Genomic DNA, 15,980 nt, shown 5'->3' on the forward strand with positions numbered 1-15,980 from the left:
AATTTCAGTAATTCTGAAAAGCTCATGATTAAGCAACATATATAAATACCGATATCTCAAAGTCTCTGGTTTTGTCTATTTTTTTTACCATTTCACTGCATCTCCCTACTCCGTGGAATGGGCAGAGCAGAATTTCACAGATAAGAGATATCAAAACACTTCATTTATTTAAGTGATTTGCTTAACGCCAAAACATTGTCAAGTGACTGCGTGGAAACTGGAGTTCAGTTCTCACTTCCGTTCCATTATTCTTGCCACTAAGCCAGGTTCTCTGAAATGCCGTTTTCCTCAAGGAGATCTCTGTCCACTTTGATCCTGATGTCCATTTGTTTTTGCAGTGCCTAAGATGCAATTCAAAGAACGGGTGTATATTGGCAATGAAAATGATGGGCAGATAGTCGCAATGATCCACAGGAATGGAGACATTCACTACAGGTCTTCAGTGAGATGCTACACACGCCAGGGGTCTGCACAGGTGATGGCGGACTTTGAGGAACGTCCAAACACTGATGGCTCCATCATCACGTTCCTCCCTGGTAAGGTCGGGCCTGACATTTTTCTGTGGAATTTGAGGAAGCCGAGTTTTTGATGAGAAACACGTACCAGGAAAATACATGTCCCTGACTTCCACAAGCTTATGGCGTGGTTTTACGTGCACCGTGTGAATAGGGCAGAGTAGGCTGTCACAGATTGAACGAATGTCTTTTTCATGTCGTATTAATTTATTAATTAGTTTCCAGTGATGTGCTGTATTGTTTACCCAGGGGCATATGAGCTGTATAGATATGCTGTATAGATATCTCCTACTGCTGGGAGATAGGGTTCAAACGATAGAAAGGGGAGGAAACAGATGTCACACGTTCAATGTGAATTCAGAGCCTCAAAATGTTTGATCACTTTGATCCCGTAATTGTACTAGAAACTAGCACTGTGGTCACATTAACTCTGACCGTCCGGTACAAGGCTGCTAAATTTGCTTCCTGATCGTGATGCAAGAAATTCATACATAAAATTGGTATTTGCTCATTATCCTTGTTTTCTAAGATGAGCGACAGAACTTAAAAACAGACATTAAAGAAATTTCCCATACAAGTCGGAGCGCTCGTTGCATATGTTCAAACATTTAATCATTCATTCAGCAAATATTTATTGGAGGCTTATGACATGCCGGATACTGTTCTTCGCCCTGTCAGTATAGCAGGGAAAAAAGCAACATCCTTGCCCTTACGGTGCTTGTATTCTAGTAGCCCATGTGTCCTTTAGGGCCTGGGATGGGATTGGGATGGGATGGGATGTAACTGATGTGTTGTCGTTATCACTGTCCCAGGTGAGACTGAAAAGCCTTGTGTCCTCGAGCTGATGGACGACAAACTCTATGAGGAGGTAGAGGAGCTCCGCCTGGTTCTTGGCACCCCACACAGCAACTCCCCCTTCGGGGCTGCGGTCGGGGAACAAAATGAAACTCTGATAAGGATCCAAGATGATGCTGATAGTAAGACGTTATTTCTTGTGTTCAGCTGTAATTTGGAAATTGAAATCTATGTTGATATTTTTGGTGGCTCAGTAAATAACCCCCTCTTGCTTTTTGTTAATGTTTATTTACTTATTTTGAGGGAGAGGAAGAAAGTGAGCATGAGCGGGATAGGGGGAGAGAGAGAGGGAGAGAGGGAATCCCAAGCAAGCAGGGTCTACTCTGTCAGCACAGAGCCTGATGCGGGGCTTGATCCCAGGAACCATGAGATCATGACTTGAGCTGAAATCAAGAGTCAGATGGTTAACCGACTGAGCCACTCAGGTACCACCCGCCTCTTTCTGACTAAGGTTTTAAAGCAATTGAGAAATAGGGAAAAAGAGTAAGACGAATGGGGAGCCAAATCAACCATTAAAATTGAAAGTTGATGTTGGAGAATATGGTTTATATATAATGCCGAATTTTGAATGTTCATACCTCCCACCTGGTAGAGATAGCCCTGGACCAGCAGTTTCTCCCTCAGTGAGAAAATTTATTATCAGTTTTCTCAGAGACCCACTCCTGTAAGACTTATGGCACATAGAGGCCACCCAGAGTACATGCTGTCTGGGGCTGGTTAATTCCCAAGGAAGGAGCTGGACTTCACACATTCAGTCTCTCTTAACCCACTCACCAATAATTATGGGTGAGGGGACGGAGAGATGCCAGGAGTGTAATACTAATTAAGTTCTTCCCATATGGAAAGAAACATTAGAAATGAAGAAAAAGTATTCCCCTTACATTTTAATTTATCCACATTTCTCACAATTTTAGAGGCCATCATTAAATTTGGAGAAACCAAATTTAGTGTCAGTGAACCCAAAGAACCAGGACAGTCGGTGGTTATAAAAATTCCAGTGATTCGCCAAGGAGATACTTCGAAGGTTTCCATCGTGAGAGTCCACACCAAGGATGGATCAGCCACCTCTGGAGAAGACTATCACCCTGTGTCAGAAGGTACGGGCGTTCCCAGGGCCTGCCTCCAGGTGGGTGGTGCTCACACTATTTATTGGCACTGGTGCCCTTGAGAAAACGAAGAGAAATATCCAACTGAAACAAAAATAGACATACCCCTTTACATTAATCTCTTCCAGAAAAACAAAGGCAGTGGAATTTAGTTCCAGAATTTTCCTTTTTGACTTACAGGGTTTATGTGTGAGGACTTAGGGAAGAAGTTGTGAATAGACCAAATGACTTTATGTTCTAAGTCTACTTTTACTTTTAATAGGTGTTACCTTTATTATGATAATCAGATACTAACTAAGTTCGATTCTAGAATATTCTAGTACGATGAAACTATGCATGGTAGCTGAGATAGTTTTTTAGTTTATAGAACACCAACAATCTAAAACTTCAAGCTACAAAATTTTGTGCTAATGAAGGGCAGAAAAAGGCCGGTGAAATACGAACCAAAGAGACCATGAATTTTCCAGGCCTTAGGATTTCGTAACGGATGCTTTTCATCCACCCCTCTCTGTCTTCAAATTTTTGGACCATTTCACCATTTATTTTTATGAGTAATTAAAACAAATCAGTTCTTCTCTCTCTTTTTATAAGCTATTTGCTGACAGAATAGCTATAAATTGATTTCTTTGTCAAAGGTAAGTTTGTGAATCATGTGGAGTTCTACTTATCCACATTGTTTCTAGTATCCTACCTGTTGCTACCAACAATCATTAGTTCTTTTTTTTAATGTTTTTATTTATTCTTGATGTGGGGGGGAAGGGGCAGAGAAAGAGACAGAGGATCCAAGGGAGCACTGCTGTGACAGCAGAGAGCCAGATTCGAGGATCCAACCCATGAGCCATGAGATCATGACCTGAACCGAAGTCGGACACTTAACCGACTGAGCCACCCGGGCGTCCCCAATCTTTAGTTCTTGATCATACGGCATCAGGCATTCACCTTGATCTCCTAACTTGTGAAAAAAAAAAAAAAAAGGTTGGAAAATGATGGACAATGATTTCTGAGTCAGTAATAAAGTTGATGAAGACAATAGGAAAAAAAAAAAAGCATCCTCTACCAAAAAGCTTGTTTTCCTTGCATATATGGTAAATGTTTGACTACTGTAAGGCTTCAAAGTTATCCTCAGAATTTTCTCTTTGCAAAGAATGATATATTTATATTTTAAATATATTATATTATATTATATTATATTATATTATATTATATTATATTTGAAATAAATCACATACAGCCCAAAAGGAGAAGAAAAAAACTGGTTAGCTACAAAATTATAAAAATCTAAAATAAGTCTTTTTTCTGTAAATAAGCAGATTTTACATAAAGGAAACACCTTCTAAAGATGGAGAATGTGACCTTTAACTGAAAATGTTTTTCAAGGAAACAAAACAAACTTTTTTGCTGAAGCAGAAATAAAACTATACCTCTGTAGTAAACTGACCTATGAAGTCAGAAAAAGGTTAAATATCAGTGAATCAGCTTGTGCCTCTTTTTTTTAATTTTTTTTTAACGTCTATTTATTTTTGAGACAGAGAGAGACAGAGCATGAACGGGGAGGGGCAGAGAGAGAGGGAGACACAGAATCTGAAACAGGCTGCAGGCTCTGAGCGGTCAGGACAGAGCCCGACGCGGGGCTTGAACTCACAGGCCGTGGGATCATGACCTGAGCCGAAGTCGGACGCTTAACCGACCAAGCCACCCAGGCGCCCCAGCTTGTGCCTCTTTTATCCCATTATAAACATGCTGTTTCTAAAGCTTCCAATTAAAATGTCATCTCTTCTAACCCATATTCTAATTTCTCCCCCTGTGGTCAAAATGGAGGCCAGTCCCTAATGAACAAACAGAAATAACAAATATAGAAGAAAAACTGAAACTTTTTTTGTGCTAAAAATGTCAAAAGTGACAGATAAAGACTAAAGTAATTGAGTCATCGAGGAAACTTACCTATCATCTAGCAAGTGTACGGTGAGAAAACAGTCATTTAAATATTTAAAAGAAATACTTAAGTTTTTAACTTCTTAGAAATTGGGTTTCTGTAGCTCTGGATGTTATAAAACTCGACTGCTTATATAAGGGCTAAAACAAGTGATGAAAAGAGTGAAGCAAGTGACGTAGGAGGGAAAATGACACGTTGGAGGCGTTACTGAACCATAAAGTCCATTCCCTGCTGGGAAAAGCCGGCACCATCATAGCCAGCTGACTTTTGCCAAGCAGGAAAGTGCAAAAGAACTTAAAAAAAAAATCTGTATTTTTCTATGCAATCCCCAGATATTTTTGGTTTCAAAAACTAATTTTATAATGAAATGTCACAGGAGTCAGACCAAACAAATTGATGGGCCAGAGATGATCAGCTCTTTTCATCCTCCGGAACAAGAACCCTAAATTCTCTCAGGGTCTGAGAAACCCAAGACTAATAGACTCAAAGAACACGCTAAGGCTAATGTGGAAGATGGCTATATATAGAAACAGAACTCATTTTAGAGGGATCTGGCTTACTAACTCAATTTTAAAGAAAAAAAATCTTTTTCATAATTTATAAAAAAATAGAAGTAGCAGAAGAAACACACATTGGAGACACATTTTCCTCTGCCACACTTTAAAGGATTTGTAATTTAGAGTTCTAATGGTTGAACTTCAGTTATGTCGGAAACAGCATCTGCTATCTTCTCTAATTGGAGTGATATGCATTAAACTTTTTACCTCTCTTCTGAGCCAGTTTCTCAAAAGGTACAGGAAAACCAACAAAGTCGTTTATCCAAGTCTCATGATATGGGTAGCTGCTGACTCTTGAGTTCAGTAAAATCAATTAATTTTTAACGTTTTAAGAATTTTGAAATGAATAATTTTTTTAAAAGGATTCTCATAACTGGGTTTCATTTTCATGACAATGAAACAAATTTGTTTTTAGCGAGGGCAGGATTGAGGGGAAGAATGCCATTCGCATCTCTCAAAAAGAATTTTCTAAGTTTCCAAGATTAACGCCAACAACAGAAAAAAGTCTTCTTAAAATATAATTTGATACAATATTAAAAAGCTCAACAATTTTATATCCACCTTATATTATCCATACATACTTAATGCAAGTGCTGTTCACAGTTCATAATATTTGTAAAATTAGTCACTTAACTTGGATCCTATTGGCTCAGAAATTCTGGAACCAAGAAGTCCGTTTTTCTGGTTACGCCTCAGTATTAGAACTGGTGATCTTCTGTTCCATTATTCTGTGTTTTCTCAGACTGTGGGCCAACAAACAAATATAGTAGCTTCTGATTAGAATTTTATTTGGATGAAATTGAATAGAATGGAAAACATTGAAGTGCAAGACCTGAAGTAAAAATAAATGATGTTTTCAAACTTGTTTTTCCATTTTATTCACACACACACACACACACACACACACACACACACACACTGGGCCACAGTGTGAAGTGTTTTTCCTCATTGTGAGTCACTGTCAAAAAAGCTTGACAAAAATTTCACATGTTCGTGTGGAAAGGACTTCAATCTGTGATTCTGCATTTGTAGAAATTGAGTTTAAGGAGGGAGAAACGCAGCATCTTGTTAACATTGAAGTAATCTTCGATGGGATCAGAGAAATGAGAGAGGCCTTCACTGTTCACCTAAAACCCGATGAGAACATGATTGCAGAGACTCAGGTAAGAGAATGTGGATACAAATTCAGGGCTTGCACTTTAATCGGGGAAAATGCATATAAGCCTCACATGGTATACAGTAGACTAATGGAATTTTGTGCAAGCCTCGTGGAAGGAGATGTGCATAATCCCCTTTTCACCTCAGACATAAATGTTGCTCCTATTACTCTTCCTTTGAAAAGTCATGTGTAGAGAAACTCAGAGACTGCAGTCACTGAGCCCCACGTCTGCCCATTTAGCCTTTCCATTTCAGTCGGCAGCCCTTGAATTTGAGATTCATTTCCAGAAAGAGAGCATCATCTCCGCATAAAGAGAAGACTGTAAATTCAGTGCTGCAGCTCATTAAAATGTACATTTTCATCCACGTCACAGTTTGCTGTCCCTCAAAATTCCCACCGCTCATCCTGGCTTTACAAATTGATGTCCGGAGCCTCAGCGACCAAAATGTTATGGTCCTAATACTGGTTTTCTGTGCTCATTTCACTTAAATTGTGTCACCGACCAATTTTCTTCAAGATACACATAATTTCCACAGAATGTTGACATTTGAACCTTAATCTCTACAACTGAATAATTTTAGGCACAGACCGATGTTTCTAATGTCTATGCTTTAATCTACTGTTTCTTTGATTGTTTGATTTACTATTAGTACAAAATCAAATTGGGCAGATTTCTTCCCTTCAGTATTTGTTATCATTTTATAAGCTTTCCTGCCTGATGGTGTTTCTGCTACAGTGCCTGGCTTTTTTTTAAGTCATATTGAAAATTCAAGAAGTATGGGCCGAAAACCTTTCCCGCGTATATATTTTTTATAACCCTTGATCACATTAAAAATGATTATTGTTATTTTTATGGAGCATTGCATTAAACTCTTTGGGGTGAAAGGACCAGAGATTCATTCAGGTCACTCCAAGGGACAACAGCTTCTTTTACAAATCCACAGGTGAATATAGATTTGGAAACTGTGATATATAAGATATCGGAAGGTTCTTCAGGAGCTAAGGCAAATTTATCGGCAAGGTGTCCTGGCATCACGCTCTGCCTGGGCTTCAGGCTGTGCTTCTGGTCCCTGCTCATTTAAAGCCTCGCTTTTCACTGGCATCCGCGTCAGCATGGCCATGCTGTCACATGACCCCTAGGATCTGCCTCATTTCAGCCTGTCGCTCAGCTTTTTTCCCGCTAGCAGCTAATTGGCCCTTTCGTGGGTCTTCCAAATCTCAACCCAAGACAGATTCAGCCGCGATCATCACGATTTGGAGAGGAAAAATAGAACCCAAATACCTCGTGAACCACCGGCCAACCCCGGCTGCCCTGGGCTCATGCACCCTCCCCTGGTGCCAGCAGATATGGCCAAGGTGCCAGAATCACCCAGAACAAACCACATAGGGCCTGTCACTCTGCAGGGGCCCTGCGTGTGACAGTTCTCATCACTGTGAAGCCAGGGACGTGCCAAGCATCATGGGTATCATACCGTACAATAGAAGCTCCTAGAGCCAAATATTTTAATAATCAAAGGTAATTATCTTTTCCCTGTAGGTCACCAAAGCCATTGTGTATATAGAAGAAATGAACAGCATGGCAGACGTCACTTTTCCTTCTGTCCCTCAAATTGTGTCGTTACTGATGTATGATGACACTTCCAGAGCTAAAGATAGTGCTGGACCTGTGTCTGGCTATCCTGTCGTCTGTATCACAGTGAGTAGGCAATTGACAAAATTGAGAAAAATTGCAAAATGACTATTTAAAATAATTATAGATGTTAGCCAGTGTAGGATAGGCTTTGCCATGAAGAAATGCCAAGTGGAAAATACCACAAGGCATAAGCTTTGAACTTTGGGGACAGGAAAACATAACGTTGGTCAAATAAAGCTCCTATTTTTCTTCCTTATCCAACAAAGGTTTATTAACTCATGTGTACACAGTGTGTTATCTCCTGTTATCTCAGGGTCTGCCATTGATAGAAAAATAAATAAGGGTTGAACTGTGCACTCAAGAAACTTAAAAATTGGATTTTTAAGGAAGAGAAAAATGGATAGGAATCGTCGCTCTACCAGAGGGTAAGATGTGATCATGACCATGAAAGCCAGCTAAAGCCCCAGCTCCATGTGTGAGAAGAGCCTTGGGGTACTTGTTTGGAATTTCAGCAGTTTAAGATAAGAGTCAGACAGGGGAAGGCCATTCCAGGAGGAAGTGATTGCAACACGAGCTACATCTACAGGAATAGCGCTAAAAAATGGCCTATTATGATTACTTTTTACTTGCCTCTCCTTGACTTTAAGTTATAAGTTCCTTGCGAGCAAAACTGGAATGCATTTATTTTTATATGTTATTTTTATATGACCACAGCCCAGGTGTAATGATCTACGTATAATAGGCACACAATAAATGTTTATTGAATTAACTAGGCAGGTAAGAATTTGGTGCCAAGTTATAGAGTTCTTTCCATGTTATACGAAGGACCGTGGACTTCATCGGTTGGGTAGCAGGGGGTTCTCGCGCAGAGGAATGGCGGGAGAAGAGGGCTGTGTTGGAGTGTCCCCACACAGCAGTGTGTCACTTGCCCGGAAAGACCCCCAGCCTGCTGCGAGGTGGTGCTGGGAATGGGAAGGAAGGTACCGGCTTAAACATTGCAAAAGAAGAACCAACCAAGTTCACTGACCCACCGGAAGTGGGGGACAAGATGAGAGAGAGGAGGGAGGGAGGGAGAAGAAGAATGATTCGGGATCTCGGAGATTCATGAGGTGATGCAAAGCATAGCAAGTTTACGGGCATCAAGAGTAGAAACGCCCAGTAAGCTATTTGAAATGGAAGTTCAGAGTCCACACGCGCTGTTAGGGCTAGAATAGAAATGTGCCGGCTGCTTGAATAGCAGGTAGAAATGGCAAAAAGCAGCAGGGAAAACACTAGGATAGAGAGCTTGAGAGGCAGAACTTCCACACTGTTCTGTGCCGTGGCCCTAACAGTCACTTGTCTCCCACAGGCTTGCAACCCTAAATACTCAGACTATGACAAAACAGGCTCCATTTGTGCAAGTGAGAACATCAACGACACCTTGACCCGGTACCGATGGCTGACTAGCGCTCCCGCTGGCCCTGATGGCGTGACCAGCCCCATGAGAGAAGTGGACTTTGACACCTTCTTTACGTCATCCAAGATGATCACCTTAGACTCCGTATACTTTCAGCCTGGCTCTCGGGTGCAGTGTGCGGCTCGTGCTGTGAATGCCGATGGCAATGAGGGCCTGGAGCTGATGAGCCCTGTCGTAACCATCAGCAGAGAAGAAGGTACTGCACTGCCATTGTCACACGACGACCACTGAAATACACAAATGTCTGATTCCTGGCTATTAGTCTCCCAAATGCCCCCATGCATTCCTTAATATTCTTTAAGTGCTTAATTTTTTTTAAGTTTATGTATCTGTTTTGAGAGAGAGAGTGAGAGCGGACGAGGGGCAGAAAGAGAGGGAGAAAGAAAACCCCAAGCAGCCTCCGTGTTCTCAGTGCCAAGCCCGACACAGGGCTGGAACTCACGAACCGCGAGATCGCGCGTGACCTAAGCCGAAATTGAGAGTAGGACGCTTAACCAACTGAGCCACCGGGTGCCTAAATATTCTTCAAGTACTTAAAAAATGACATCATTTTTATAAAAATATCCATTAGAAAATAAGTATTTATTTGTTCCACGTGTTTTGATCACCTGTTATATGCCAGACTTTAGGCTGGCATACGCATACTTTCTGCTGGTGATGAGAACAAGAGATCAGGATGCTTATTCTCGAGGAATTCACTCAAGCCGGGGACTAAAGATTAACTTTAGTCTGGACAAGGCACAGTAAAAGTGATTCGTTCTACCCTGGGTGGGTCAGGAAAGGTTTCCTCAAAGAAAAACTGCTTACGCTGAATCTTGGAAACAGCAGAGAAAGAAAAGCATGAGCAATTACTGATAGAAGGCTGAAAAATCATGGGATAATCCGGAAACTACAGAGACATGGGGAAGCACGTGAGAGGGAGACTAGGGAGAATCTGGACACGGTGGCTCCTATACGATGACCTGGTTGCTGCACAAGTAGGAGTTTGCTGGGGACCGGGCCCGAGGAGGGATGGTGCAGGTGGAGAGAGATGTACAGGTGTCCACACTCTGTGATTACGGGGGTGGGGGGGTGGGCCCCAATGTCACCTCCAAGCCCAGACATTGGAGGTGAAGAACAGGATGTAGCTGGAGACAACACTGAAAAGACAGGAACTCTACTTTATAAACTAATCTTGCACTCTGGAGAAGAACTTTTAATTAGATTTTTAAAATAACAGTCTGGTGGGGCGCCTGGGTGGCTCAGTCAGTTGGACGACTGACTTTGGCTCATAATCTCGTGATCTGTGAGTTCGAGCCCTGCGTCGGGCTCTGTGCTGACAGCTTGGAGCCTGGAGCCTGCTTCGGATTCTGTGTCTCCCTCTCCGTCTGCCCCTCCCCAACTCGCACTCTGTTACTCTCAAAAATAAATAAACATTAAAAAAATTGAAAGTAACAGTTTGTTTATAAGATTTTATTCCTAAAACTTTCTTTGCATATAATGGTTCAGAAGTGTGTTTGTTGCATAAAGAAATGTTATAGGTACCACCTCCCACAGTTAATACTCAGGATCAATATTTATTGATATCATATATAGTAAACATGCTCTTCTGTTAGAATTAAAATATATGGATTTTAAATTTTTTTTAATGTTTTTAATTATTTTTGAGACAGAGAGAGACAGAGCATGAGCAAGTGAGGGGCAGAGAGAGAGGGAGACACAGAATCTAAAGCAGGCTCCAGGCTCTAAGCTGTCAGCACAGAGCCCAATACAGGGCTCAAACTCACCACGAGATCATGACTTGAGCTGAAGTCGGACGCTTAACCGATTGAGCCACCCAGGCACCCCTAAAATATATGGTTTTTAAATTCCTCTAAAAACCAAACTGTTATGTTAGTACCAGAAAGGAAAAAAAAAAAAATTAAACACTGCCTTAAAATGAGTCCCCCTCTTTATAAAATAGTCCAGATGTGGCAACTGCCTTGATTTTATTGCTATCTTAATAAATATTTGTCTGTTTCCTTTGTTTTGTACAAATAGAAAAGAGATTATATATTGCCTAATTGTCTTGAAATTACAACCCCACATCTTTGTCTGTTCCATGTTACGAAAATGAAAACATTACAATTCTTTTAAAGTAAACACTGGAGGAAGATTTTCATGTCAGCATTCTTGAGGATCACTGAGAGCTAGATAGATGTTAGACAGAAAACAATCTTATATCGTCATGTGTTTCAGTACGTGTCTGCATATGTCAGTATCAGTATATTTTGTATCAGTATGTATATTATAAATTATAATTCATAATACACATACCATAAGAAGTTACATATATAGAGAAAACTCCACTGTATACATTTTGTTCCCTAATTTTAAGGAGACTAGGTTTTTTTGTTTTAAAGATGAGTGCATTTTTAGTTGCTTTGATTATCAATACCGATACTTTATGACTAGTCAGTAAGTAAGTATATTATTCTATGGTAAACATCCAATTCATGTAATTAAACTGTAGTTATTTTTTCTTGTCGGCTTTCACATGTTATATTAAAATGACTTTGTAAATATGATTATAACCTAGAATGAATGCCCAGTGTATTAAACAATTGAACAGTAAACAGAATAATTAAACATTGAACAATAACGATTTTTTCTCAAACTTTATAAAACACCCAACATGTAAAGAAGTAGCCAGTAAACTGTCTGCTGTGATTGCTTCTCACACCAGGGTTTTCGGCTTTTTTATAGCTCTTCTTAGCAATGCTTTGGTCCACAGAGAATTTTTAATTTTATTACTTAAAAAGTAAGGGTGCCTAGTTTAAAAACACTCTCTAGGTGTTGTCTGTTTTCTTCTTTTAGCATAAACATGTTCGTTTTTCCCTGAGGTCTTTGTCAGCCCCGAGTACCAGGGACTGTGGGAGCAGAACCATTCTCCGCTAAACTGCGCTACACGGGCCCCGAGGACCCAGAGTACACAAACCTTATCAAGCTCACTGTCACGATGCCACACGTAGACGGTAGGTGGCTTGGGTGAGCAAAGCCACGGGAGTGGTTTGGGCTCCTCCGTACCTGGTTCATGTCACTGAGTGGTCGAAATCACCAAACAGACAATACGTGTTCGTTGTGCGACTTGACCGTCGAGTCCTTCTGCTTCTTTCAAGTGTTTCTGCTTTCTCTCGATCCTGTTTTTTTAAGTGTGACAATTTACGCATTCTTTAAAATGAAATAAATTTAATACATTGTCCAAACACAATGGAGCGAAACTTTGGTTAATGTGCTAGTTTTTATGAAATGGCACAAATATGTCCATCCTTAAAACCTCTTAATCTTAAACTTGGAATTCCGGTAAAGTATCTCGACATCTCATTGAGCCTTCAGTGTGTATTTGCTATTTCATAGCCGGAATTTTATAAATCCAATTTATAAACGGTGTTCATTTTCTCCAGATAAGAAAGTGTGGCCAGAATTTATGAGTCATTAACTTTATCCACACCGGGAACATTTTCCCAAGTACAGAAAATGTTTTCTTTCTTTTTTTTTTTAACGTTTATTTATTTTTGAGAGACAGAGACAGAACGTGAGTGGGGGAAGGGCAGAGAGAAAGGGAGACACAGAGTCCGAAGCAGGCTCCAGGCTCTGAGCTGTCAGCATAGAGCCCGACGCGGGGCTCGAACCCACAAACCGTGAGATCATGACCTGAGCTGAAGTCGGACGCTTACCCGACTGAGCCACCCAGGCGCCCCCAGAAAACATTTGCAAGTTCTATTCCCCTCAATGACTTTATACCTGAAATAAATTGTTAATATTAATTTCACCACTTGGTGTGTTAGTTATAGTTTAAGTAGCTAGGTGAGAGGAAACAACTGGTCAGTATTGGGAACGATAAGGTAGAATTTTTCTTTCTCAGAAAAAAAAGACGTAAGTGTGTTTTTCCTGCTTATTACAAACCCAAATTTGTGTTGGTGGGAGATAGGTGGGCAAGAATGTGCACCTCTTTACTTTACAGCATAGTGAGGGACCCACGTACGCCCAGCCCATCTCTAGGCTCATGTTGGAGATGTGACTCAAAGGTGCGAAGGGAAGGAGGGACCCAGCAGGGAAAAACAAGCTATAACAGTCCTAATAGAAAGGCTGGTCCCTCATGCTGCTCCCAGAACTGACTGTGCATTGTGTGCATTGGTCAATAGCCACAGCTCTTCCAGGAGCATGGTAGTAGCTGACCAGTTCTTTTGTGAGGCCAAGGGTCGCTCTAGAAGAATCTGAGAATGAGAGGTGGGTAAGATTCCAGAACACCTCTCTCATGGTCCTTTGCTGTGTTGTTTACACCGGGCTTCAACAAACTGTGGCCTCTGTGCTAAACCCAGCTTGCTGCCTCTTTTCAAACAATCTTGCAACCTAAGAATGGTTTTACATGTTTAAATGTTTGGAAAAAACCAAAAGAACAATATTTCATGGAGCGTGAAAATTACATGAAATTATAATCCATTGTTCATGATAAAGTCTTCTGTTAATCCTTTTACGTATCTCCCGTGGCAGCCTCCCATCTACCATGGCAGCATCGAGCCGTTGTGACACAGACCTGATGGCCCACAAATTTTAAAATATTTACTATTTTGGGGCGCCTGGGTGGCGCAGTCGGTTAAGCGTCCGACTTCAGCCAGGTCACGATCTCGCGGTCCGTGAGTTCGAGCCCCGCATCAGGCTCTGGGCTGATGGCTCAGAGCCTGGACCCTGTTTCCGATTCTGTGTCTCCCTCTCTCTCTGCCCCTCCCCCATTCATGCTCTGTCTCTCTCTGTCCCAAAAATAAATAAAAACGTTGAAAAAAAAAAAAAAATTTAAAAAAATATTTACTATTTGACCCTTTATGGAAGAAGTTTGCCAGTCCTCGGCCTGTATTTTATAGGGGTAGTTTTAAACTTCTTGGTCTCAGAACATCCTTAAAAACTATTTAGGATCTCAAAGACTTCCTGTTTTTATGAGTTATGTCTGTAAATATGGCCTAGATTTAAAATTAAAATTAAGGAGTTATTTTCATTCAGTGAAAAATAACAAATCCATTACATATTAGCATGAAAAACATACTTTTAACAAAAATAACTATAATTGGGGCACTTGCGTGGCTCGGTCGGTTGAGTGTCCGACTTCAGCTCAGGTCATGATCTCGCGGTGCATGAGTTTGCGCCACGCGTCAGGCTCTGTGCTGACAACTCGGAGCCTGGAGCCCGCTTCAGATCCTGTGTCTCCCTCTCTCTCTGTTCCTCCCCTACTCGTGCTCTCTCTGTCTCTCTCTCAAAAATAAAGATTAAAAGAAATAAAAACAAAAAAACTATCATTTATAAATCAAAAAATTTATTGGTTTTCTTATACTTTTAAAATATATTTAATGTCTGGCTTAATGAGAGACAGCTGAATTCTTTTATCTACTTCTGCATTCAATCTGTGGCAATGTGTGATGACCTGTACCCTCTGAAGAAGTCCACGGTACACTAGTGAGAGAATAATGGTGGGAAAGTCAAATAATGCCTTAGAATCATTATGAGAATACTTTTAGTATCACAGATCTCCTGAAAAATTCCAGGGGACATCTGGGACACCACATTGAGAGTAATCACTGCCATACAGTATTTTATAACACTTGTCTTCTGGAGGATGAAGAAATGACAAGTGTTCTAAGCCCTTTGCTGGTGACAATGGCATCATGATTACATTTCCTCGCAGGCATGCTCCCTGTGATCTCCACTAAAGAGCTTTCCAACTTCGAGCTCACCCTCAGTCCTGACGGCTCAAGAGTTGGAAACCACCAGTGCTCCAATCTTCTGGACTATACTGAAGTGAAGACCCACCATGGTTTCTTGACTGATGCTACAAAAAATCCAGAAATAATTGGAGAGACGCATCCTTACCAGTACAGCTCGTCTATCAGAGGTTCCAGTACCTTACGCTTCTATCGAAACCTGAACCTGGAGGCCTGCTTATGGGAGTTTGTTAGCTACTATGACATGTCAGAACTTCTGACTGACTGTGGAGGCACCATTGGGACGGATGGACAGGTATGGATTTTGAACATCTGAGCTTCGGTCACTGGAAAAGCCAGTTGGTTCTGTCCAAGTGTACAGATTTGGACTAAAGCCCACCTCCAGGCTTCCATCTTGGTGGTAGTTCATTAGGCGCAAGAGACACTGGCATGACTGGTGTGAAAATTCATGTCTGCTTCTGGAATCATTATCATTGTCTTTGTATCAAAAGGTCACTGTATAATTATTGCCATAAAGTCCAAATCTCTCCTGATATTATAAAATTCCAAGTACTAATTTCTTTTCAAAGCATACATCATCATTTATTGTGTATACATACAGATGTCTGTAATGTATCATAAATCATCTAAGATGAGGATTTTCAATCCTCTGGTGAGTTCAGTTTTTCTTCTTCCTTATTTTCTTCGTGCACCTTCTATCTTTCTGTCCTTTATCCCGTCTTCTCCTGCCTAGTTTTCAAATCCCCTTTGCCTCCCAGTCTGCTTCATTTCTCCATCACTAACATAGTCAAAAGCATTTGTACTACAGTCTTATTGTTATTCCTCCTCTGTGTTTATTGACTCCTCTTCATACTACGCAGACATTTGCACATAAAATACACAACACACACACACACAAAATCCCTACCCTCATCATCATGAACAAAGTTGTTGTCAAAATGATGAAGAAGCAAGATCTCCGTTGGCAGTTATGATAGAGAATCTAAAATATGTTGAGTGTAGTTTAGAAGTGTAATGAGTGTTTGAACTAAAAG

General features: G+C 40.8%; 1 protein-coding gene across 5 annotated transcripts in view; it reads left to right on the forward strand.

The window, feature by feature from the left end:
• Nucleotides 1–15,980, forward strand: part of FREM2 (FRAS1 related extracellular matrix 2) — a 165,040-nt gene that overhangs the window by 130,244 nt on the left and 18,816 nt on the right. For 3 of the 5 annotated variants that reach the window (XM_003980340.6, XM_045052296.1, XM_023250973.2), the window contains 8 exons: nucleotides 339–536; nucleotides 1,328–1,492; nucleotides 2,285–2,467; nucleotides 5,999–6,129; nucleotides 7,663–7,821; nucleotides 9,107–9,410; nucleotides 12,076–12,207; nucleotides 14,910–15,241. In XM_003980340.6, coding sequence (XP_003980389.2) covers nucleotides 339–536; nucleotides 1,328–1,492; nucleotides 2,285–2,467; nucleotides 5,999–6,129; nucleotides 7,663–7,821; nucleotides 9,107–9,410; nucleotides 12,076–12,207; nucleotides 14,910–15,241 — 1,604 coding nt within the window. Of the gene's footprint in view, nucleotides 1–338; nucleotides 537–1,327; nucleotides 1,493–2,284; nucleotides 2,468–5,998; nucleotides 6,130–7,662; nucleotides 7,822–9,106; nucleotides 9,411–12,049; nucleotides 12,208–14,909; nucleotides 15,242–15,980 lie in introns of those variants that run through there. The other 2 variants (XM_045052301.1, XR_006594150.1) reach the window with 2 other exon arrangements.

This window comes from Felis catus, chromosome A1 (genome assembly GCF_018350175.1).
Source record: "Felis catus isolate Fca126 chromosome A1, F.catus_Fca126_mat1.0, whole genome shotgun sequence".
Taxonomy (NCBI): domain Eukaryota; kingdom Metazoa; phylum Chordata; class Mammalia; order Carnivora; family Felidae; genus Felis; species Felis catus.